The 26,127-nt window shown below is 46.5% G+C and overlaps 1 protein-coding gene across 1 annotated transcript; it reads left to right on the top strand.

The window, feature by feature from the left end:
- The first annotated feature begins 1,633 nt into the window (after positions 1 to 1,633).
- Positions 1,634 to 24,815, top strand: PLEK2 (pleckstrin 2). Its single transcript, XM_049770272.1, has 9 exons — positions 1,634 to 1,675; positions 13,156 to 13,320; positions 18,691 to 18,872; positions 20,927 to 21,018; positions 21,331 to 21,518; positions 21,711 to 21,812; positions 22,607 to 22,690; positions 23,863 to 23,941; positions 24,597 to 24,815. The coding sequence occupies exons 1-9, from the start codon at positions 1,634 to 1,636 to the stop codon at positions 24,722 to 24,724; spliced, it is 1,062 nt and encodes a 353-aa protein (XP_049626229.1). The 3' UTR covers positions 24,725 to 24,815.
- Positions 24,816 to 26,127: the final 1,312 nt, after the last annotated feature.

The raw sequence follows: 26,127 nt of genomic DNA, 5'->3' as shown, positions 1-26,127 counted from the left end.
CTCCAAAGATGAATTTGCCTCCTGGGGGTTGCTGCATGTTCAGTAAAAGTGGGCACCTTTTCACTACGGTCCTGACATCAGAAGGTGATGGTCCTTGAGTTTGGTTCCATTTGGAACTGGAGTGACACATCTGGACTGAAGGAGATAGGAGTGTCCCCAGTGCAGAGGTAAACAAAGACCCACCTCTGGGTGTCTGCTTGGGCTGGGAACGGCTACAAATTGTTTCAGAGAGACCAGTTGGCTTCCATAGCTGGGGTTCCCTTCTCCTCATCTTTTGCCTCCTTTCCCTTGATATATATAACTGGGATTCTTTCTTCCTCAAGGTTAGGGGTGTGGTGGGGGAGGGTCTTCACACAATGAGCTGCAAGAAAAATTACTGTTTCCTTTGGGGACAATTCCACCGTAATGAGCAGGACATTCTTCATTTTGTCCTCTATTAAAATCTGAATTGTTTAAGTTATCCTAAATCACACACATTAATTTTGGTTAAAAACATTACATTATGGGGCTGGAGAGATAGCATGGAGGTAGGGTGTTTGCCTTGCATGCAGAAGGATGATGGTTCGAATCCCAGCATCCTATTTGGTCCACCGAGCCTGCCAGGAGTGATTTCTGAGTGTAGAGCCAGGAGTAACCCCTGAGTGCAGCCAGTGTGACCCAAAAACCAAAAAAAAAAAAAAAAAATTTACATGAACGTATACAAAATGGCTCAATGGGCTTTATTTGATCCCTTGCACTGCATGAACCCAGTATGTACCATATTTTTCATACCATAAGACACATTATTTCCCCCCCCCCCCAAATAAGTGCATCTTATGGAGCAAATGCAACCTGGAGCTGAAGTCTGAGTGCAGGGGAAGAGAACATCTAAAAACTATGTGCCTCTTATGGTCAGGTGCATCTTACAGAGCGAAAAATATGGGACTTGGAGTGATCTCTGAGCACTTGGGCACCCCAGAGAGTATGAGGCGTGCACTCCACCCAAATCTATTCAAATTTTACTTAGCTTGATCACAGAGTTCTTTGGCATTGCCTTACTAGTGCCTCTAAGGAAGAAATCTTCAACTCTACTTTCTGTGGAAGAAAAAAGGGGGGGGGGGTAGGGAATAATTAATTAGGGTGTTAGGGGCCCCTGCAGAAAGGGGTTGCTGGGACTCCTTAGAACTTTTCTGGGTTCTGGGCTCCCTAGGAAGGCCAGAGTAAGCTCCTAGCCTGGTGCCACCCACTCCTATCTCCTCCCCATTTTGCACTGAGCCTTGAAGTTCCAGGAATTCTTCTACCCAGGACTGGCAAGTCTGGCTTCCTAATTCAAGGCTGGGCTGGAGGAGGAAGCTGGGCAAACCTGGGTTAGAGGTGCAGAGCTCCTTTTGGGGGGGATCTTAGCCAGGGGAGACCCCCAGGAGAGTGGGGACTCTAGGAGTCTTGGGGTGCGCGGGGGCACGTCGGAAACCGACCTGGCTGCCTTCCTGCCCCGCAGGCCCCGCGGCCTCTGGCTTGGACCCGGGCCAGGGAGGCGGGAGGCGTCGTCCGTCCGCGCCCGTCGGAGTAGGAGGCGCTTCCTGGGCGCGCGGAGGGGCCGGAGGCGCGGGGACAGCGCACCTGGGGAGGTCCTGGGGCTCTGCACGGCGGCGACATGCAGGACGGGGTGCTCAAGGAGGGCTTCCTGGTGAAGAGGGTGAGTGCTCCCCCAACCTCTCCCACAGCGATGGGGGTGTGGGTGCCCAGGCGTCCTAGGGAAACTGCGCTACCTGAAAGTCCAGGCACTGGGCCAAGCGCAGCAGGTTGGGGTTTGGGGGGTGTTTGGAGCATGGAATGTCGGTTTTAGACAGAAAAGAGGGGACTGGGCAGAGTGGCATGGAACTCTGGGGAATTCTGGCCCACTGGTGAAGTGCGGGCATGGTAGTGGAGCCAGTTACTAAGTTAGGAAGAATTGTTTTCTGCACCCAGGAGGATGCACAGAGCCAGGGTCTGCCTGCCTGTGGGCCCCCCAAAGTGAGCCAGGCAGTGGATTCTGCTCCTCTGAGGGCTGGTGAACTGTATCCCAATCCTCTCCTTCACAAGGGCTGGCTTTGCTGTACCCCCTGACCTACCCTTCCTAGAGGATAGGATCCCCCAAAGAAGAGCATTCCCCCAAGAAACTCTGGAGTTTGTGGGTGCTGAAGTCCAGACCAACCCACCCAGTCCCTTTGCTATTAGGAGCAAACTATTAGGAGGAAACGGGGCCACCAAGAGCAGGGGTGGGTGAGTGTTTGCCAGAGCCCCCAGAGCCCAAAACACTGGATGCAAGCTTCATCCTCAACCTTCCCATTTCCTGGTGACTTTCCTTCCCACACTGCTATAGAGCTATGGAATTAGGAAGAAACTGAACCTAAATCAGCCTAAAAGGCCTAAAAAGAAAGCGTTGTTATTTAAAATTTCTTTACGCATTCACAGTGATCTTCTGGCCAAAATACTTTTGCTAATCTAATAAATAGCAGAGCATTTGGCTATGTGGGGGTGTGCGTAAGAGGATGAGGAAAGAGGAAACGGATGAAGGAGCCTTTTTCTTCGCCTGAATCAATCTCCAGGTGTCAAATTCAGTTGAGGTCCATCAGTTATGCCACCACGTTATACTCAACAGTATTGACATAGAAGGGCGGGCGTGGTGTTTGTTCAAAACTGAGCACTACGAGGCTGATGTTGGTTCAAGGGTCAGACTGGATAAAGCGAGTATAAAATTCCACGCCCAGTGTCCGGGACATAGCTCCAGTGGTAGAGGACATGCCTTGCATGTGCAAGGCCTTGAGTTTGATCCCTGGCACCAATTGCCCTCCAGCACCCCTGAACTGCTGGGTGTGGTTCTTATAAAAAACAACAGAATTCCACTCCCCCAGACCTGCCACTGGAATTAAAATGATATGCTGATCCTTCAGAATAGCAGAGGCAGCTGTGTTTCTTCTGAGAGATAGACACCAGAAGGACAATGTTCTCAGCCCTCTCTTTTTCATGAAGCTCGGGTCTCCAGATGAGAGCAATTGCTGGGCAAGGGTTTGAGTTGATAGTCAAGGACCCCAGGAGTTCCTCTCAGTTGGGAAATGCTCGAGGGAAGGCAGGATGTGAGTTTTCTGCCAGTCCTGGTGACTTCTTCAGCTTCAAGGAGTCCAGGGAGTCCATAGATCTGGCCCCAGAACCCCAAAAAAGAGGGTTGACTGCTTGTACCTAAAGCTGACTTCAGCCAAGCCCGAAGGCAGAGGTGGGGAGGCGAGGAGGTGGGGTGGGAGGTTGGGGGGTGGTTTGGGCTTGACCCTGAGGTAAGCGGAAGCCGCACCCTTTCTGGCAAGCTGAGATGACTCGGGGTCTCACTCAGCTAACAGTTCCCACCTACTGATCAATTTTTGGGCTATTTTTCTTTTTTCTACCTTTCTACCTGGTGACTATAGCTGCCACCCCATGTCACAAAAGAGGCAACCCTAGCAGTGCCTGCAGCTAGGAGGGTTCTCAGCCCCCAGGCGGGGCCAGGTTCTTGCTGGAAGCCAGAACAGAAAAACAGTCATCAGAGCTTGACTGGGAAGCAGAGACAGGCCGAGGCATGAACGGTTTGGACCAAACTGAAGCTAAGCTCCAGGCTAAATGCAACCAGTTCCCTTGGCCTGGTTTTAAAGGCAGTGAGGGGGAGGGGGTCGGGAGTACCAATGGGTAGTGCAGCTTTTTTTTTTTTTCCTTCCCCAGGATGGGGGCTGAGGGGTATGGGGCACCCAGGAGATAGCTGCAACACATATATGTTGTGCATGCAGAAACCCCAGCACCCCTGGGAATGAGACCCCTGAACACTAAACCAGAAGTCAACCCTGAGCACAGCTTAGGTGTGGCCCCATAACCTTGAAAATAAATAAGATAAAGAGGCGGAGGCCCTTTCTGCCTTGACTGTCTGCCTGCTCACATGTCGCCACCTTTGAAAAGGACAGGGCAGTGCTATGTTGTAGGACTCTTCCAAAGAACACAATAAAACCCAAAGGACAGAAAGAAACTGAAGAGAGAACTGAGAGAAGAAACAGAGAAACTAAAAACTCCCTGTAGATTCCACTCTAAAAACAAATGGTTGAAAACAAAGTTATGCAAGTGTTCAGAATATTGATCTGTCTGGGCCAGAGAGATAGCACAGCGGTAGGGTGTTTGCCTTGCATGCAGCTGACCCAGGACAGAAGGTGGTTCGAATCCTGGCATCCCATGTGGTCCCCTGAATCAGCCAGGAGCGATTTCTTTTTTTTTTTTTTTGGTTTTTGGTTTTTGGGCCACACCCAGCCGTGCTCAGGGGTTACTCCTGGCTGTCTGCTCAGAAATAGCTCCTGGCAGGCACGGGGGACCATATGGGACACCGGGATTCGAACCAACCACCTTTGGTCCTGGATCGGCTGCTTGCAAGGCAAACGCCGCTGTGCTATCTCTCCGGGCCCCGGAGGAGCGATTTCTTAGCGAAGATCCAGGAGTAACCCCCAAGCACAGTCCAGTGTGACCCCAAAACAAAAACTAAAAATAAAATAAAATAAAATGTTGATCTGAGTACAGAAAAGATCACTAAAGGACTGACTCGACAGGCAGGAATCCGGAAACTAAGGGGACAAAAGCCTGATGCTCCGTGGCCTCACAGATGTCTCACATCTGTCTCGACTTTGCCACGTCATAGCCTGCTTCTACGCATACTTCTCAGCACCCACACTTTCCTCTCTGTACAAGAACAGTTATGTTGGATTAGTACCTCTCTCCACCCTCCAATTCACCAGCACTGATTTCCTCTGCAAAAACTCCATTTCAGAACCTGGATAAAAGCACAGGGGTCAAGGGTGCATGCTTTGTATGTGTGGAATCCCAGTTCACAGGCTCTACAGACCCCCTTGCATTGCTGGGTATAACCCCCAAGCAGTGCCAGTCTACCCTGGGGCCAGGGCACTGAACTGTCAACCTATTTGGTTGAGTATCATCCAAAGTGGACCCCTGAGAACTGGTTGGGAACCTCCCTCTTCCTTCGCCCCCCCATAACCACATTTTCAAGTAAGATCATATTTACAGGTACAGGGTTGAGATTGAACATAACTAACTTGATGGGAGAAAAAGTCATTTCATCACAAATAGCTTTTCTTCTTCTTGGGCGATACTTTTCTTCATCTTTAAAGTTGGGGGGGGGTTGTAGGTTTTCCCAGAAGGACCCTCCAGCTAGATTTGAGCCCCTTAAACCTGGGCTGCCATTCCCGCTTTTGGACTTCCCTCCTTCCTTGTCTAGGGGCTCTGGAAATTCCGAGAAAGCAGCCCCTCGGGAGGGTGGGTATCCTTCCCACTTATGCTATGGGCTTTTGGCCTTTGACCCAACTGCCTGGTGCCTTTGGACTGGTGCCTCAGGCCCTCTGACTCTCTGTCTCACAGGTACCCCCTTTCCCCTTTTATAACTGCACCTGGGGCATTCAGCAGTGTTGTCTTAGTGCAAAATCTAGGTTTGTCATCTCGCTTCCAACTCTTCAAGTGCTTTCTCTGGCTCTGTCTAAAGATGGAAGTGATAGCATAGTGGTGGGGTGTTTGCCTTGCATGCAGCCAATCCAAGAGGGGCCTGGGTTCAATCCCCAGCATCCCATATGATCCCCTGAGCCTGCCAGGAGAGATTTCTGAGCACAGAGTCAGAAATAACCCCTGAGCGCAGCTGGGTATGGCACAAAACCAATACAAACAAATAACAACATTAACAACTAAAAAACAACGAAAAAAGAAAGATGAAATTCTGCTGCAGAGAACCAGCCCCATCCCTTCCCATTGGGAGGTCCCACTATGGTGAGATCTGTGATTTCTGCCCTCCCTTCCCTGATCTGGCTCTCTCCATCCCATTCAGATAGACCCCCAGATCTAAGGCTCAGGAGCTTCCCTGCCACCTTCCCCACTCTCTCCACCTCAGTCTGCCTTGGAATTGCATCATGCCCCGGATTTCTTATCTATGATTGTATAACGATTTCTCCAAAGCTTAACAACGACAAAACATTTATTCTCTCACACAGTTTCCAAGGCCAGCTATCCAGGAACAGTGCAGATTCAAAGTTCTGGCTCTGTTTCTCTTGGGAAGTTGCCGCCAAAATGTTGCGTAGCCTGGCCCTAGATTAATAGGCTGGAGGTGCCACCTCCAAGTGGGTGCATGTGGCTAGAGGCTACAGAGTCCCACCTCCTGCAGGGTGCTGCTCAGGGCTGGTGGCTGGTTTTTCATGAGTGCCCGTTAGAGAGATAGCAGTGTTTTCTGAGCTGACAGAATGACAGATCATCACCACTAAACCTCGTTGGTGTCAATGAGTGACCAACAATGAGTGTTTTATAACATGGATTGATACTCTAAGTGAGAGAAAGTCAGGGGGGGGGGAATTTTAGGGATTCCCCCCATCTAGCATTTCTCCTAGTACTAAGCCTTCTGTGTGGAATCTTTGTCTATTTTCTCTTGGGTCAGAGTTTTGTTCATCTTTGACTCCTGCTGTCAGCATAATGTTGGGTACAAGTAGTGTTTTGATGATTAGTTACAGATAATTAGGTAAATGAATGATTTTCCTTATCAGCTTATGAGGATAGTTGTTTGATTTTAAAGCTTTTAAAGTTTTTTGAGGCTAGAGTGGGTTAGATGCTTGCCTTGCATACAGCCAATTCTGGAATTTTATTCCCCTGTACCATGAATGATCCCTGAGAAGAGAACCAGGGTGTGGCCCAAACCCCTTTCCCCAAAGGATGTTACTTTTTCATTATAAAAACAATAAATTTATACTCTTTAAAAAAACAAAAACAAGACCGGGGCTGGAGAGATAGCACAGCAGTAGGGCGTTTGCCTTGTAAGCAGCCGATCAAGTATGGATGGTGGTTTGAATCCCAGCATCCCATATGGTCCTCTGAGCCTGCCAGAAGTGATTTCTGAGCAGAGAGCCAGGAGTAACTCCTGAGCGTTGCCGGTGTGACACACAAACCAAAAATAAATAAATAAATAAATAATTAAATAAATAAACAAACAAGAACAATACAATACTCAAGGGTACATAATGAAGCCTAGGTTTCCATTCTTATTCCCCTATATTTTGCTTTAGTTTCTGGAGGTGAGGACCATTAACATTTTTGTTAAATTTTCTAAAGCAGCTAGTATAGTTATTTTTAGGGTATTGTAAGATCAGATCAGAATGCTTGGTCCATGTTAAAGTCTAGCACAGTTCTGTTTCTTTTTTTTTTTTTTGGTTTTTGGGCCACACCCAGCAGTGCTCAGGGGTTACTCCTGGCTGTCTGCTCAGAAATAGCTCCTGGCAGGCACGGGGGACCATATGGGACACCGGGATTTGAACCAACCACCTTTGGTCCTGGATCGGCTGCTTGCAAGGCAAACGCCGCTGTGCTATCTCTCTGGGCCCACAGTTCTGTTTCTTGAGGTCTTGAGCACTGTATGATCTTGAGGGCTCTTGCTGTGACCTCTTTACCCTTAGGACAAGTAACCTCATGGGGCTCTGAAGGAATGGTTTACTCCTCCCCACACTCTCTTTATAAGCAATGTCCTAAAGTGTCTCCATACATAAAACCTGGTCTATACTCTAGATTACGTAAAATATCCCCAGAAGTGGATTATTGGGCCAAAGAATATGAACCTCTTTTTAGGGCAGATTGGCCATGCCTAGTGGTGCTTAGGGGTTACTCCTGGCTTTGTACTCAAGGATATCTTGCTGTGGTACTCTGGGAGACTATGTAGGATGTTGGGAATTGAAGCCAGGTTGGCCATGTGCAAGGCAAATGCCCTACCTACTGTACTATTTCTCCAGCCCTAGAATATAAACTTTAAAAAAATGTTTTATAGTTTATACCTAGAGATATAACATACTCCTGGTTCTGTGTTCAGGAATCCCTCCTGGCAGGATTTGGGGTACCATATGGAGGGCTGGGGCTCGAACCCAAGTTGACTGTGTGTAAGAGAAACATCCATTGTGCTATCACTCTGTCCTGTATATGAATCTTTTTATGAGGGTCATCAGTGGCTTTGTGTTTTCTACCCACTTCATTGATATATAGCTCTTCTCTCATTTTTTTGGGTTAGGGTCATACCCGGTGGTGCTCAGGGGTTATTCCTGGCTCTAAGCTCAGAAATCACTCCTTGCAAGCTCGGGGAACCATATGGGATGCCAGGAATTGAACTAGGGCTGGATACATGCAAGGCAAATGCCCTATCGCTGTGCTATTGCTCTAGTCCCGATATGTATTTCTTCTCACCAACCCTCCTTAACCCTCTCTTCTTTGCTGGCTGTCAGAATTCTTCATTGCTTATAGCACAGGTCACTCTAGCGAGTTGAAACATGGGGTTTCCTGGAGGGCTGTAAATACTAAGCACCTCAAGAACCTTTGTGGTGGAGTCGGAGCACCAAGCTGTAAAGCCAACTAGCCCCTCTCTTTGCCAAGCATTTCCCACAGAAGCATCACTGTAAACCCTGTTTGCCACTTGTCCCCGAGAACTCCATGGACTGGGTATTAGGAGAACCTCTTCTGCTGCCGATGTGCTAACTGGCTTTCCCGTTCTCCTTTTTGGTTGCTGCCAAACATACATGCCTGTTCGTGCCAGGCCTGGCAGACACAGGGTCAGCTCTCCATTCCCTTGGCACTGGGGCACTCTCACCCATGAAGTACACCACCCTTTGGACTTTGCTTGACATTTGCTAGTCAGACTCTGCAGGTCCCCCACCCACCTTCCTTCCCATTAGATCTCTCTGCTCTATAGCAAACTCCCACACTTTTTTTGGGGGGTGGGGGTCACACCTGGTGGCACTCAGGAATTATTTCTGGCTCTGTACTCGGAAATCGCAACTGGCAGGCACGGGGGACCATATAGGATGCTGGGATTTGAACCACATGCTGCGTGCAAGGCAAATACCCTACCGCTGTGCTCTCTCTTTAGTCCCAGACTCCCACACTTTGATGCTTCTTTTCTTACAGCCCTGGAGGCTAAAATTCAAGATCTGAGGCATATGCATCTTCTCAGACTACTCTCCCTGTGTCTCTGGTCACCTGTCCCCAAGTCCCCACTGATCATTCTTCTTCACTCAGTCTTTTAATATATCTATGTCTTCCTGTCCCCTAACAGCACGGTCCCAGTCAGATTGGGTAGAAAATACTCAGACTGGGGGCCGGAATAGATAGCATGGAGGTAGAGCATTTGCCTTGCATGCAGAAGGATGGTGGTTTGAATCCCAGCATCCCATATGGTCCCTTGAGCCTGCCAAGAGAGCCAGGAGTAGCCCCTGAATGCTGCCAGGTATGATCCTCCCCCCACCCCCAAAAGAAAAGAAAATACTAAGACTATCTTTAGAATTTTAGTTGACTTTTGGGGTTACACCAGGGGTGCTCACATGGCTACTCTTAACTCAGTGTTCCTTGCTGGGATGGTATCAGGGATGAAATCTGGGGCTCCGATAGACAAAGCCTGTGCTCACCCTCAGTACCTTTTCTTTGGCCTGCTGACTGTCACTTCTTTTGTTTGTTTGGTTTTTGGGTCACACCCTGCTGCGCTCAGAGGTTACTCCTGGCTCTGAGTACAGAAATTGCTCCTGGCAGGCACGGAGGACCATATGGGATGCTGGGGTTCAAACCACCATCCGTCCTGTCGACTTTGTGCAAGGCAAACGCCCTATCACTGTGCTATCTTTCTGGTTCCTGACTGTCACATTTTTTTGTTTGTTTGTTTTTTGGGTCACACCCAGCAGCGCAGGGGTTACTCCTGGTTCTACACTCAGAAATCGCTCCTGGCAGGCTCGGGGGACCATATGGGATGCCGGGATTCGAACCACCGTCCTTCTGCACACAAGGCAAACGTCTTACCTCCATGCTACCTCTCCGGCCCCGACTGTCACATTTTTTACAGTCACCTCCTTAAAAGTTCTACCTTCATGCTTAGATGCAATCTGAGGGAAGTGAGATTGGGGCTTCATCCTTTAGGTGGGTGAGGAGACTGGGGAAACACAATCCAGCTGTGTCTAGCACCCTGTGTGAAAATTTTGTGCCACCCCCTCCTCTCATACTCACACCAGTCCATCTTTGCTTACAGCTGCGGTAGGTCATCTCAGTAAGGAGTCATCAGCCAATGGGACCAGAGAATGGGCCAGAGGGTGAACAGTAGAAAAACCAAGTTATTGAGGAATTAGATCCAAATCTTCTATTTCTTTTCCTCTTCTCCACTTTCCTCCCCTTCGTTGTGTTGTAGTTTAGTGTGTCAGGAACCACAGCCACAGCAAAGTTTCAGGAAAGGAATCCTGGAAAGGATTCTCCTAGGGAGAATCTCTTAGGGATCTACCTCTGAGCTTCATGCTTGCAAGGCCGGTGTTCTGCCACTGAGTCACAATCCTGGACCTACGTTTTGTTTCTTTTCAGCCATATCTGGTTCTTGGGGATTCCTGGCTCTGTGTTCGGGGGGCCACTTCTGGTGGTGCTCAAATGGGTATATAGTGCTGAGTATTGAACCCAGGGCCCCACACATACAAATCTTATGCTTAGCCCATTGAGCCATCTCTCCGGCTTCTCATTTTTGTTTCTTTAAACATGTTAGCCCCTGTCAAGGTAAGCTGTCAGCCCTCATGTTACAAGTGGATTCAAAATACAGGGCCGAGTTAAGAGCGCACACCCGTATGACTCAATCTTTAGAACAGCCGGTCAACCAGGAGCATAAAAATATATAAGCACATTTGTAAAACTCTTGTTTAACTTTGCTAAGTTTCTTTAGTGTTCCCATGCTAACAACTTTTCCCACAGCTCTGGCTCCTTCATGACTTTGAGTACTCACTGAGGAAAATTGAATCCCAGTCCCACAGATGTTAACACTAAAGGGACCTTAGGGGAGTACAGAAGTGTAAGGAGTGAAGTGGGGCAAAGGTCTCTGATTCCAAGAAAGCTTCTTTCTTGGCTGGAATCTGAGCCTCCCTGGGCTGGGAAAATGCCAACAAAGTTCTTTCCTGAGTCTGTGTACTAAACCTATTGTTTGTTTGTTTTTCTAGTTTCTCAGCAGACATTTCCCCATTGTTGGTCTGTTTTTGAAATGGGCCATATCCTAACTCTCTGTCTCTATTGCTCACCTGAGAACCCACTGCCTTTTAGACCAGCCACTCTGGGCTAGGTAAGCCTGTTAGGTACTTAACATCTGCAGAGTTTGTGACTTTATCTGTCCACATTCTTTGATTAGTAATATTGTTCCTAAGAATCTATCCTAAGGAGAAAATATGTCAGAGATGGAGGCTAAAATTTAGGTATAAGTTTGCTCATAGTAGAATTATTCTTTTTGTTTGTTTTTTTGTTTGTTTTATTTTGGGTTACACCCGGCAGCACTCAGGGGTTATTCCTGGCTATGCACTCAGAAATCACTCCTGGCAGGCCCGGGGGACCATATGGGATGCTGGGAGATTAAACTGTGGTCTGTCCTAGGTCAGCCGTGTTCAAGGCAAAAGCCCTACTGTTGTGCCACTACTCTGGCCCCAGTAGTTCTTAATTCTTTTTTTTTTTTTTTTGGTTTTTGGGTCACACCCGGCAGTGCTCAGGGGTTATTCCTGGCTCCAGGCTCAGAAATTGCTCCTGGCAGGCACGGGGGATCATATGGGGCGCCGGGATTCGAACCAATGACCTCCTGCATGAAAGGCAAACGCCTTACCTCCATGCTATCTCTCCGGCCCCCAGTTCTTAATTCTTAAATTAAGCCACTTTAGTTACAAACAGTAGTTGGCCAAGTAAATGACACATTTCTCCAACTGTCATTAAAAGCATGTTTTAAAGAAAACCAATAAGTGAGAAGATGTTCAGCAAAGCTAGATACTTGAATGGTGGAGTAGAACTCTGACTTTCCTGGTGCTCAGAGGCCATAGAATGAAAACTAAAAGAAGAAAAGACTAGAAATATACATTATACAGGATATATATTATACTATATTATTATATTATATTATATTATATTATATTATTATATATAGAATATATTACACAGAATATAATAGATGTCTGGCTCCAGAAGTGGGGCTGTTCTTGCCTGTAATTTTCAGGTCCTTTCAAGATTTATAACCAGAAAAAGAGGTCAGCAGGCACTAGAAGATTTTTGGGTCTTTGCTTTGCATTCAAAAGAGAGATCAAGACAATAACTTAGGGGCCAGAGAGATAGCATGGAGGCAGGACATTTGCCTTGCATGCAGAAGGATGGTGGCTCGAATTCCGGCATTCCATATGGTCCCCCGAGCCTGCCAGGAGCAATTTCTGAGCAGAGAGTCAGGAGTAACCCCTGAGAGCTGCCCAGTGTGACCCCCTCCCCCTGAAAAAAAGCCAATAACTTACATCCTGAAAAACCAACATACTTGCTTCTGTGCTGGCTCCTTAGACTTGCAGGGCTTCAAGGAGGCATTTGTTGGTGAAACTTAAATAGGATCTGTGGAATAGGTGAATAGAATTTATCCATTTAAATCTCCTGATACTGATACTGGAACTATCAATTCTCCATTTTTGTTAGTTTGTTTTTTGGCCTCACCAGAGGTGCTCCATGGTTACTCCTGGATTTTTGCTCAGGGATCACTCCTGGTGGTGCTCAGGGGACCATGTTGGTGCTGGGTTGGTCATATGCAAGACAAAAGCCTTATTCATTGTACTATTTCGCAGGCTCACCCCTTTTTTGTATGGGGATATACATAATAAAATTTTTCTGGGTTTTTTTTTTTTTTTTTTTTTTTTTTTGGTTTTTGGGTCATACCCAGCGATGCTCATGGGTTACTCCTGGCTCTGTGCTCAGAAATTGCTCCTGGCAGGCTTGGGAGACTATATGGGATGCTGGGGTTTGAACCACCATCTGTCCTGGATCAGCTGCATGCAAAGCAAATGCCCGAATGCTATGCTCTCTCCGGCCCCTATACAATAAATTTTTCTGAACAATAGGGCATTTTATTAAAAATGTACTCTCAAATGGTTCTGGGGAAAGAAAAGTTATTGACATCATTCTTCGATGTTTCTCTGGCATGAAATTCTTTCAGAATAAAAACAAATAAGATTAAGCAAAAAGGAACCAAGAGTAAAAGGTGGTTTCTTCTGTGAGAGAGCTATTTTCTTCTGGCCACCCGCACCTCTCCTCTGCACAGCCTTGGCCACCTCACTGAAGGGTTCTCTTGTCTGTCCTCAGGGTCACATTGTCCACAACTGGAAGGCTCGATGGTTCATCCTTCAGCAGAACACACTACTCTACTACAAGCTCGAGGGGGGCCGGAAGGTGAACCCACCAAAGGGCCGGATCCTTCTGGACGGCTGCACCATTACCTGTCCCTGCCTGGATTATGAAAACCGACCTGTAAGTGTGAGCACATGTGTCCAGTCTAGCTTGTGCCCCAGACACTCCCATCGCTGAACTGTTGGATGGAGGTGGTGGTGGGTCAAGAGAAGAGTTAAGTATTAAAAAAATCTGGGCGAGGGGCTGGAGAGGTAGTAGAGGAGTTAAGATGTCCTCTGACCCAAGTTTGATCCTGGGCACCACATATGGCCCCTGAACACTGCCAGTGGTCATTACTGAGCACAGAGCCAGGAAGAGCCTCTAAGCACTGCAAGATGTGGTCAAAACAACCACCAAAACACCACTATCACCAAAAGAAGGAAATTCTGGTTCAAATCCTTGATGCCATTATGTGTAGGATATGTGACTTGGCTAGCCCACAAATCCTCTATCTTTTCATCTAGAAAATTGGGTGAAATAATGACCTCCCATGCTCTCCCATGCTTGGGGCCAGATAATGAGCTCTATGAAGTTGAAGCACTCCATAGGCCAGAAGACACTACAATTTTGTGAGTAGTTACTTACTACTTGGTAGTTTGTTTTTGTGGGGTGCTTGGGATAAACACCAAGGCTTGATACAAGCATGTACTCTGTGACTGAGCCATGCCCCAGATTCTGTGAGGGATTACTTTTATCATGAGAGTCAATGTAAGGACTTTCTGACCCTAAGGATTGTATAGCTAAAATTTAGGTGTGAGGGCTGGAGCAATAGCACAGTAGTAGGGCATTTGCCTGGCATGTGGCCAACCCGGGATGGACCTGGTTTTGATCCCCGGCATCCCATATTGTCCCTTAAGCCTGCCAGGAGCGATTTCTGAGTGCAGAGCCCAGAGGAACCCCTGAGCACCAACAGGTGTGATGCCCCCCAAATAAAAATAAATAAAATGAAGGTCTGGACTCAGTTCCTGAGATGAGTAGGTTCATAAGAAGGAATCTCTTTTCCTGCTTGTCTTTCCTGTCTTCCCCATCCATTTGATGTTTTTGCTGTCTCTGACTGGTGTCACTCCCTTGGTTGCAGTCAGAGACTGCACATTTGGTTGTGGTGTTTATGTGCTGTTTTTGGTTGCAGTACCCACTGGGGCTGGACATGTTCTGGCTCGCGAGAGATCCATACTTTGTTGTGTTGCCAGCGGTGAGAAGTGGCAGAGCTGCCGAGGTTGCACACAGACATGTGGCAGGCGCTGGAGCTTGCGCAAGGCAGGCACTTTATTGCTGAAATATTCCAAAAGCTCCACTATTTCTTCTTTTACTTTCCTTTTTTTTTTTTTGGGTGGGAGGAGGACACACCTGGTATTACTTGGGAAATTATGGAATGCCAGACATTAAACCCAGGCTTCCATGAGCTTTTACAGCACTTGGAGCTATTCAACATTTTCTTCTTTTTTGTCAAATATTTCTTCTTTTTTTTCTTATTTTTTAAAAATTTTATTAATTATTGATTGATTGATTGACTTTTGGGCCACGCCCAGCAGTACCCAGGGGCCACTCCTGGCTTTGCACTCAGAAATTGCCCCTGGCAGGCTGGGGGACCATAAGGGATGCTGGAAATCCAACTGGGTCCCTCTTGGGTCGTGCATCAAGGCAAATGCCCTACCTCTGTGCTATCTCTCCAGCCCCCAAATATTTCTTCTTTGATTCTTTCAAACCAGCTGAAGAACTTTCTAAACTATGAGAGGTGGGAGAATAGTCCAGAGGTTAAGTGCTTGCTTTGTACACATTCGATCTGGATTTAATCACTGGTACTACATATAATCCCTCAAGTTCTGCCAGAAGTGATCCCTGAGCACATAGCCAGGAGTATGCCCTGAGCATCATGAAGTATGATCCAAAAAGGAATGTTATTTTTATAAAGAAAATTTTAATTTTTATCTTTTTTTTTTTTTTTTTTTTTGGTTTTTTGGGCCACACCCTGTGACGCTCAGGGGTTACTCCTGGCTATGTGCTCAGAAGTTGCTCCTGGCTTCTTGGGGGACCATATGGGACGCCGGGGGATCGAACCGCGGTCCGTCCTAGGCTAGTGCAGGCAAGGCAGGCACCTTACCTCCAGCGCCACCGCCCGGCCCCTAATTTTTATCTTTTTTTTAACTTTAAAAAGAAACTTTATTTTTGGCCACACTTGCAGGATTTAGGGCTTACCCCTGGCTCTATGCTTAGGACACTAGGGATTAATCTGGGGTGGCCATGTTTGAGACTCTTTTTTTTTTCTTTTATTTATATTTTATTCCTTATTTTTAGCAATCTACAATAAGAAGTAGTAACTCATAAACACAGGAAAATGGTACTATATATAAATATAATATATATAAATATATATTATATATTATTATATTATATATACTATATATAAAATATAAATATAAAAATATATTTTTGTCATAAAGCTACTATAAGGATTAGATCATATAAAGCAGTTTCTGAACATAAAGCAAATAAGTGTTGACATTAATTATTAACAGGTGAATAATTATATCATTTTGATATAATATTAGATATAATATAATATAATTGTAAGTATTAAGGTGAATAGAATAAGCACCATCCTTTGCAGTTTGTCAGCTCTTTCCTCTGATATGCAGTTATCCTGGGACATGTTTGAGACTCTTGCCCTACCTGCTGTACTATTTTTCTAGCCACCTGCCGCTCTCCTCCTGCCAAGGAAATGATGGTCATTGCTGAAATGGAGGCAGATTTACTATAGTGTTTGATATAGTAATTTCTGCATTTTAAATTTTTCTTGAATAATAAAATTGGAGCTATTAAATATTTAGATTGGGTTTGTTCTACCTTCATTACCCAACATTAAAACCTTCATTAAATCCAACACAATAGGGAGTATACAAAAACAAAAAAGGAGCTTGCAAATATACATTAGGGAGTACTTAGGGAGTGCTGTTTAATACATGTTTAATACAAAGAAAGATTTTTAGAGGTGATTTTAAAAGGGAAAAATAGCTTTTATTTTTATTTTATTTTATTGGATTTTGGGCCACACTTGGCGATGCTTAGGAGTTACTTATAGCTTTTTCTGGAAGTGCTTGGGCTACCATGTGGGATGCTAGGGATTAAACCCCAGTTTGATCAGTTTTTTGTTTGTTTGTTTGTTTGTTTGTTTTTGGGCCACACCTGGTGGTGCTCAGGGGTTACTCCTGGTTCTGTGCTCAAAAATTACTCCTGGTAGGTCGGGGAAATATGGGACACCAGGGATGGAACCTTGGTCAGTGGTATGCAAGGCAAATACCCTACCCACTGTGCTATATCTCTGACTTCTGAGCAGCTGTTGTAAGGTAAGCGTCCTATCCATTGCATATTTTTGGCCCCAGAAAAACTACTTTTTATTTTGGTCACACTCAGAGGTGATCAAGGGTTACTCCTGTATCAGTATTCAGAAATTACCCTAAACAGGCATGGGGGACTATATGGGATGCCAGGAATCGAACTCTGATTAGCTGTGTACAAGGAAAATAACCTACCTGTTGTGCTATAACTCTGGATGGAACACATAGGTTGTGTGTGTGTGTGTGTGTGTGTGTGTGTGTTTTGGTTTTTTGGGCCACACCCCGCGTTGCTCAGGGGTTACTCCTGGCTGTCTGCTCAGAAATAGCTCCTGGCAGGCATGGGGGACCATATGGGACACCGGGATTCGAACCAACCACCTTAGGTCCTGGATCGGCTGCTTGCAAGGCAAACACCCCTGTGCTATCTCTCCAGGCCCATAGTTTTTAGTTTTTAGTTTTTTGGCTTTTGGGCCACACCTGGTGACGATCAGGGGTTACTCCTGGCTATGCGCTCAGAAATCACACCTGGCTTGGGGCACCATAAAGGACACCATGGGATCGAACCATAGTGTCAGCCGTGTGCAAGGCAAACACCCTACCACTGCGCTATCTCTCTGGCCTGGAACACCTAGGAAATTTTTTTGTTTGTTTGTTTTTTGTTTTTTTTTTTTTGGGGGGGTCATCACACCCAGCAACGCTCAGGGGATACTCTTGGGTCTACACTCAGAAATTGGTCCTGGTAGGCGTGGGGAATCATATGGGATGCCGGGATTTGAACCACCGTCCTTCTGCATGCAAGGCAAACGCCGTACCTCCATGCTATCTCTCCGGCCCCAGAACACCTGGTTTTTAAAGTGGATTTAGTACTCTATTTTTTTTTTTTTTTGTCTACACCTGGCAATGCTCAAGGACCATATGTGGTACTGATGCTCGAACCAGCATTTAATGCAAGTGCCTTTATTTCTGAACTATTTCTCCCCCATAATTCTAGCTCCTATTTCAGGTGGGGAGCACATCTGGAAGTGCTCAGAACTTAATCCTGGCTCTATGCTCAGCAATCACTCCTAAAAATGCTCTGTGTTCCTTATGGTATGCCAGAGCTCGAATCCAGGTCGGCATTGTGCAAGGCAAGCATCATGCCAAATCTTCTCTCTCTCTCCAGTCCAAATTCTATTTCTTAATAAGTCAAACCTCAGAACCTATAAACAAACTGTGGACCTGATATCCCTTAGTACTTTTAGGGAGGGAGATTTGAGTCACACCCAGCGGTGCCCAGGGGTTACTCCCGGTTCTGCGCTCAGAAATCGCTCTTGGCTGGCTCGGTGGATCATATGGGATGCCAGGATTCGAACCACCATTTGTCCTGAATAGGCTACATGCAAGGCAAATGCCCTACCGCTGTGTTATCTCTCCAATCCCTCCTTAGTACTTTTTTAAGTTAGGAGAACCTTCTACTCATAGGTAGAAGGGCCATGAAATGTGGGCTGGCCCTGGGACACGACAGGACAGACATATGTGTTTTGTGTGAGCTGTCCATGGCTTATCTGCCACAAGTGTATGATCCTTGAATGATTTTAAGAGTATCCAAATGGTCCTTGGCAGAAAAACGATACCCCACCTGTGCTTTAAGTGACAAGCAAGAGTGCTGATAGAATGGGATAGAGAGAAAAACTCTTGAAGTTTCAACAAAACACAGCAGGTTAAGTTTGCTCATGGAAGCTGTGTGCTGTGTGTGAATTCTATAGAAAATTTTCAGATGGCCTTTGGCATGCCTGTGGTCTGACTTGAAAGCCTGAGCAGTTCCAACGGGAAGACCTTTCACAGGCTGTCCTGGATAATCAGAGACTGGGGGGTTCTGGAGAAAGAACCACATATCTGAGATGCAATGCCAAGGCCCCTTCCCTGACCAGAGGGGAACAGCTTTCCCATGAGACCCCGAGTTCTGGTTCCTGAGTGTGTAATTCTTAAGGAATCTTCCAAGACACCTGCTGGAAGCTGACTAGGGGGTGGAGGAGTGGGACTTCTAATCATCCCTGGACTCCTCTACTGGCTGGGGCCCTGTCACTCTTGCCTGCTTGACCAATGAATGCTGGTCTTTCTCCTAAATTTTCCACAGCTCCTCATTAAGCTGAAGACTCGCACATCCACCGAGTACTTCCTGGAGGCCTGCTCTCGAGAGGAGAGGGACGCCTGGGCCTTCGAGATAACCGGGGCTATTCACGCAGGGCAGCCAGGCAAAGTGCAACAGCTGCATGTCCTGAAAAACTCCTTCAAGCTGCCCCCCAACATCAGCCTGCTGTGAGTGCCCACACTTCCACCACCCTCAGCTTTTTCTATTTGAGCAGTCTGGAAGGGAAGGCAGAGTCCCTTGTGGCTCCATAGATCTTGCTTCAGGCCCCATCACTGTTCCTTTCCTTTTTCTGTGCTCTCCTCTGCCTGGAGATGGTCCCAGAGACCTGCCCCATTCCTATAGAACTTTTTTTTTTTTAACTTTATTAATTAATTTATTGATTTTTGGGGCCACACACAGCTGTGCTCAGGGGTTACTCCTGGCTCTGCTCTCAGAAATCACTCCTGGCAGGCTGGGGGACTCTATGGGATGCCGGGAATTGAACCAGGTCTCTCCTAGGTTTGTGCATGCAAGACAAATGCCCTACCACTGTGCTATCCCCTTGCCCCTATTCCTATAGGACTTCTTGAGGTCTCCGCTGCTTCTCCCCACCTCTGAGATGTGAGACCCTTGGCGCTTCCCATTCAGATTCAGCCAAGGGGCACAAGACCATGTCACAGCCGCTTGGGAATCTCACCCCCACCTAGTCATTGGGTCTTTTGCAGCCTGGGAGAAAAAGAATAATGTGTTCTGGTAGCAGTTTACCTTTTCGCTCTGTGGGCGTATTTATCCCCACACCCCTTTAATCATAAACGTAAGTGCTCACTGCATGCTGTGCTATGTACTAGGTCCTCAGGTGATGTCAATGGGAATACACAAGATTTCCCCTTGAACTTCCTCACCCAAATGTCCTAAGAAAAATTGAGAAGAATTCTATCCACTGTGGGCAGGGATTGTCCCACAGAGCCAGAGAGCAGTAGGAGGGAAAAAAAAGTTGCAGTGAAGGGACTTAATCTTCATGGAAACCATTACAATAAACCCCATCTGCAGAAACTGTCCCCTATTCTCACAGGCAGTGGAAGATGCAGTAGAAACCCTTCCTGGGCTCACCAAATACTGTGAACCTGATGTTGAACTTTGTATTGTGCACCTAGCTACTGTTAAGTCATGGAGAGAGAAGTCATGGCAGTTCAGGGTGGATACAAATGATGGTTTGAACCGTAGATCGTAGAGAATCTTTTGCTCCACATTCCTTCGCTTCTCCATTCCAAGTCACAGAGTTTTTTTTTCTCCTTGCTTTGTACAGAATTAATAATCCTTGCCTGATATAGAGATAGATGAGGAAAAAGAAAAAAAAATGTGACCCCTTAGATTTTGTTGCAAAACCAATACTCTGTTTTCTTTTTTCTTTTCTTTTTTTTTTTTTTTTTTGGGTCACACCCGGCAGCGCTCAGGGGTTACTCCTGGCTCGAAGCTCAGAAATTGCTCCTGGCAGGCTCGGGGGACCATATGGGATGCCAGGATTTAAACCACCGACCTTCTGCATGCAAGGCAAACGCACTACCTCCATGCTATCTCTCTGGCCCCTCTGTTCTTTTTCTTTCTTTCTTTTTTCTTCCTTCCTCTTTCTTTCTTTCTTTCTTTCTTTCTTTCTTTCTTTCTTTCTATCTGTCTTTCTATCTTTGATTCTTTCTTTCTTTATTTGTTTCTTTCTTTCTTTGTTTCTTGATTTCTTAATTTCTTTCTTTCTTTCTTTCTTTCTTTCTTTCTTTCTTTCTCTCTCTTTATTTCTTCCTTCCTCTTTCTTTCTTCTTTCTTTCCTTTTCTTTCTCTTTCTCTCCTTCCTTCCTTCCTTCCTTCCTTCCTTCCTTCCTTCCTTCCTTCCTTCCTTCCTTCCTTCCTTCCTTCCTTCCTTCCTTCCTTCCTTCCTTCCCTTCCTTCCTTCCCTTCCTTTATTATTTTTGGGTCACACTCAGCTGCGCTCAGGGGTTACTCCTGGCTCTACATTCAGAAATCGCTCCTGGCTGGCCCAGGGGACCATATGGGATGCTGGGATTTGAACCACCATCTGTCCTGAATAGGCTGTGTGCAAGGCAGATGCCTTACCACTCTGATATCTCTTTGGCCCCATACCCTGTATTCTTTGTGGTGTGTATTGCACCATCTTCCATGGCCCTTGTGCTTTTCCTCAGGCCTGTCAGTGTGACAAAGGCCCTTTCTTCTGTGCTTTCCTTTGGTGCAGAGCTATTGTGAGCAGATTGCATGATGGCAGCAGTGGAATCCGGTCAAGCCCCAACATGGAGCAGGGAAGCACCTACAAAAAGACCTTCATAGGTGAGCTAGCTTCCTGATCAGGCATGCTGGGAGGTTAACATGGGACCTGACAAATTTGTCAGACCTGGGACCTGACCAATGGGGACCCTTCACTCACTGGCATGGCAGCCTGTCTGTTCTGCGGTTGGGTGGTGTCCTGGCTTCCTGTGAGCACAGTCACAGTTCTTGCTCAGGTGAGACTTTCACTCTGCTCCTGAGTGGGAGCCCTAAGGTGGCCCAAGAGATATTAAGGTCCGTGAGGTCATGGCTATATGTTTCCACAGAGCCAGCTTTCCCCGCTTCATGATGTCTCCTGCTCTTGTCCTGATGTAGGCTCTGCCCTGGTAGATTGGCTCATCTCCAACAACTTCTCGGCCAGCCGCCTGGAGGGTGTGACTCTGGCCTCTGTGCTCTTGGAGGAGAACTTTCTTAGGCCCGTGGGCTCACGAAGCATGGAAGCCGTGCGTTCTGGGGATCTGGCCGAGCAGTTTCTAGATGACTCCACGGCTCTATACACCTTTGTAAGTTGGGGCGCGTTTCTTTTTTGACCCTGGGGGTAGTGTGGAGGCCAGAGCCTACTGAAGGTGCAGGGCAGCTTCATCTCAGGTAGAGGGAATGTATGCACTGAGGAATTCCCTCTTCTTTGTATGGGACCCCTCACTGTAACTGAGTCGTTTTCATATCAGAGCGCCCCCCTCTCTCCTACCCACCAGGCTGAGAGCTACAAAAAAAAGATGAACCACAAAGATGAGCTCAACCTCAGTACAATGGAGTTAAGTGGCACCGTGGTCAAGCAAGGCTATCTGGCCAAACAGGTGTGGCTGCCTTGGGTCAGGGACAAATGAACATCTTGACTTTCTCAAACTTAGGGGGCTAAAGGGCAGGCAGGAGTGGCTTTGAAGGGTGGGAAGGGGTGAGACTTGTAGAAGGCATCCGTTACCAGCAGGTGACAGGGAACATGTCAGAATGCTTGCCCTGCCACTGGCATACATGGATCCCAGACCAAGGAAGTTCAGGAAAAAGACCAGTGAAAACCCATACTGGAGACATGGTCTGGAAGGAACCTCTGGGCTTTTGCTCCTGAGGTTTCCTGGACCCTCTGCCTCCATTTCTTGAACTATATGCCCCGCACCCCCAAACCTTCGCAAAAGAATTTTCTCAGTTGATGGAAGATAAAATTCTCCCTGCAGGGGCTAGACCGGTGGTGCTAGAGATAAGGCGTCTGCCTTGTAAGCGCTAGCCTACGGTTAGATGGTTAGATCCCTGATCATCTCATATGGTCCCCCGAAGCCAGGAGCGACTTCTGAGTGCATAGCCAGGAGTAACCCCTGAGCATGGCACAAAAACAAAAACAAAAAAATTCTCCCTGCAGTGTCAGCTTTGTATTTAAAGGACCTTGATGGCTGTTGCTAACCAAGATTAGGGGAGCAGCTGAGGGGAATTCTATATGTGACATGTCATTACTGTTTTGGGGACTCCAAAAGTAGGCATTTTTGGGGGAAATGGGACCCCTGGAGCAGATAGGATCAGAGGTTCAGCCTTGAGATGCATGGCCGGGGAGAATGAGTTGAATGTCACAAAGGAGTCTTGAACCTTTTCTTTGCTGCAGGGACACAAGAGGAAAAACTGGAAAGTTCGACGCTTTGTCCTGAGGAAGGACCCGGCTTACCTGCACTACTACGACCCTTCCAAAGTGAGTGTGGGCTGGTCACTGGACACCCATTCTTGATGCTTCCAGACCTTTCTATCTTGAGCTGAGCGGGCAGCTGCCTGTACTTCCTCTTTCAGCATCCTTCTCACCACTTCCTGCTCCCAATGCTGTTCCTTCTTCCACCATCCAACATACTCAGCACTCATGCTCCCATCTTGCATGCATTGCCACATGCAATGTAATGCCCATATATCCTTCTGTCCAAATATTCCAGGAATTGTTGGGCCAACACTCACATTTTTATTGTCTAGTTTAGGAGCCACACCTGGTGGTACTCTGGGGTAACTGCCATTGGTGTTCAGGGGGTTATGCAATGCAGTGAATTGAACCCTGACCTTCTGCCTGCAAAGCATGTGCTAAGCATCTCTCTAGCTCCTCCACAGTGACTAAGGTTTTCATTTGTTGCTGTTGCTGTTGCTTATGGTGTATTTCAGCCAGATTCATTAAGACAACTGATCAAATATTTGCTATCCTGAATTACAGACTATATTATTGCACACTAAGTAGATCAAATTCCCATCAACAAGAAACTATAGTCGCTCTGTTCCCTTGTGCTTTCATAAGTGTGGTTTTTGAAAGTGCAAAGTAGGAAGTTTCTCGTTTGCTGAGCTTCCACTAAGAACCTCTCTCCACAGCCCAGAGTGTAGAGGAGTCCCTGGGAGCTGGCCAGGTCACAGGGAAGGTTGAGGATTGCTGCTATGGCTGCCACCTGTGATCTGAAGCCCCAACTTCCCGACTGGTGCAGTTAACTGGACTGTGATGTCCAAATTCAGCCTCTTCTGACCCTCACCTCTCTCACTCACTGCTGTCGCTGGCCTGATGGGATTGTGCTAAGGAAGTGTCATTTTTTTCCCCTGCTGCATTTGTTCAGTTTTCTTCTTCTTTTTTTTACACTTGATCTTAGCCAAAAGGCCGAGAAGCGATCTTCTTCTTTTTTTAGTTTTTGGGTCATACCCAGCAACACTCAGGGGTTACTCCTGGCTCTGCACTCAGAAATCGTCCCTGGCAGGCTTGGGGGAACATATGGGATGCCGGGAATTGAACCGGGGTTTGTCCTGTGTTGGCCTCATGCAAGGCAAAAGCCCTACTTCTGTGCTATCATCATTCCGGCCCCGTTTGTTCAGTTTTCTAACCACGTCTTCCTCCCTCCGCAGGAAGAGAACCGGCCAGTCGGGGGTTTTTCTCTTCGTGGCTCTCTCGTGTCTGCCCTGGAGGATAATGGTGTTCCCACAGGTAGGGTGCACTTCAGCCCTGGTGAAGATCTTGGCCTTGCCTCCTGCACTCTCAGCAGTTCTTTGCTAATGAAGAGCTAAGCTTTGTGAGCCGAGGAGGGCTTTTCTGTTGAGACAATTAATGCTGTGTTTTGAAACTGACTTCAGAATTAGAGAAAGGGGCATTCATAGAGGTCTGAATCATTCTAAATATTCTTTTTCCCTGTTTGTCCTAAGTAGCCCCAAAGCTTTTGCTTAGTACTATCTTATACTGCATTCATATGTAACACACAGATTATCATACTAATTTCATATTGGCCAATTAAATTAGGAGGAAAATATTAAATTAGGAGGAAAATATTATTTTATGGGTATGGAAATTTGGATTCAAAGAAGTAATCCAAAGCCAAATCCCAAATCGGTACCTGCTTTTAACAGAAACATACTGATTTCTATGGTTAGTGTATGGATAGACGCTGAGGGCTTTCAAATATATCTATCTCATAGCACAGACCAGAGGAAGGGATGTAAGGAAAAAAACAAACACTGGTGGATTCCCTAATGATATTTGCAAATAGGAAAGACTTCATGCATGTTGTTTTGTGTCTCAGTTGACTTTCAGCTTCTTCTAGCTAAAAATGGACATGCACTCACTATTTTTTTCTTCTTCTGCCTAGGGGTTAAAGGAAATGTCCAGGGAAATCTCTTCAAAGTGATCACCAAGGATGATACGCATTATTATATCCAGGCTAGCAGTAAGGCTGAACGGGTTGAATGGATTGAAGCTATCAAGAAGCTGACATGACAAGACATAAGGGGACAGGACCAGGGTATTCCGTTTCATCTGATGCGACCAGATGATAGGCAGGATTTCCTGGAGGAGACGGACTTTTCACTTTGTGTATATTGTACTGCCTGCCCCATGGAGTTGCTCCAATTGCAGTTGGCTTTGGTGCTACTTCCTCTCCCATTTTTGTGTCCACCTGGAAATGCTGCAAGAGCTTCAGGCAACAGCATTTTGCCAATTCCTCACAGTCCTCGGGCTCCAAAGTAGGTCTCCCTTGTTTTAATATTAACCTATGTGTTATAAATAAAACTTTGGTCTCGTGGCAGTTTTGAATTACGTCAAAAATCACTTCTTTGGGATAAAAGAAAATAACATTTACTCTGGCAATTAAAATTCTTTATGTAGTTTCAGTTTTTCTCCTGCTTGAATTATTATGCTAGGTGACTTTGAAAACACTTAGCATGACTTAAATCACCAAGTATCCAATCTTGGGATGGTGGCAAATTTCTGGTTATACAGAGAATATGGTTTTGTTGGGAAAATGAGCTGGCACAAGTGTACATTGCAGACACACATGAAGATTAGTCAAATACACACACAAAATGGTAAAATTACACTTGCTATGAAAAGTGGCGTTTAGAGATGCAGAGCAGGAATGCTCTAAAAGACAAATGCATCTAAAAGATGAGAAAAGAATCTAATAGAGGTGTGAAAAAATGGTTTTAAAATGAATTAGGACTAAAGGAATAGTACAGGCAGGAGGTACTATTGCATGTGCTGACTTGGTTTTGGTCCCTGGCAATGATCCCTTGAGTCTGTCAAGAGTGATTCTTTTTTTTTTTTTGTGGTTTTTGGGTCACACCCGGCAGTGCTCAGGGGTTATTCCTGGCTCCAGGCTCAGAAATTGCTCCTGGCAGGCACGGGGGACCATATGGGACGCTGGGATTTGAACCGATGACCTTCCGCATGAAAGGTAAATGCCTTACCTCCATGCTATCTCTCTGGCCCCAAGAGTGATTCTTGAGTATGGAGTCAGGAGTAAGCTGTGAGCACTGCCAGGTGTAGCTTCCCCCCCAAAAAAACCTACCAGGGGCTAGAGATCATTGGGCTAGAGCTTAGGCTTTGCATGAAGAGTTCACTCTTTGGCACCATATGGTTACCTCCAGTGAAATTGCAGCACCCCTATGGTCCTCCCTTTCCTCAAGACAGGAAGTAACCCAAGCACAGCTGGGTGTGTCCCTCAATAAAAAAGAACATCAGCAGTCAGACTAATAGCACAGCTATGGGCATTTGCCTTGCATGTGGCTGATCCAGGACGGACCTGGGTTTGATTCAGCCTAGCATCCCATATGGTCCCCCGGAGTCTTCAAGGAGCGATTTTTTGAGTGCAGAGCCAGGAGTAACCCAAGCGCTGCTGGGTG

This window comes from Suncus etruscus, chromosome 3 (genome assembly GCF_024139225.1).
Source record: "Suncus etruscus isolate mSunEtr1 chromosome 3, mSunEtr1.pri.cur, whole genome shotgun sequence".
NCBI lineage: Eukaryota > Metazoa > Chordata > Mammalia > Eulipotyphla > Soricidae > Suncus > Suncus etruscus.
Note: the sequence above shows the minus strand (reverse complement) of the source record. Positions and strands in the feature narration are given on the sequence as shown.

Excerpts from the sequence above, each read along its gene's own strand:
- PLEK2 (XM_049770272.1), top strand. The coding sequence starts at position 1,634 with ATGCAGGACGGGGTGCTCAAGGAGGGCTTCCTGGTGAAGAGG. Across the intron at positions 18,873-20,926 it reads CCCCCCAACATCAGCCTGCT|AGCTATTGTGAGCAGATTGC; the intron begins GTGAGTGCCCAC and ends CCTTTGGTGCAG. Across the intron at positions 23,942-24,596 it reads GGATAATGGTGTTCCCACAG|GGGTTAAAGGAAATGTCCAG; the intron begins GTAGGGTGCACT and ends TCTTCTGCCTAG.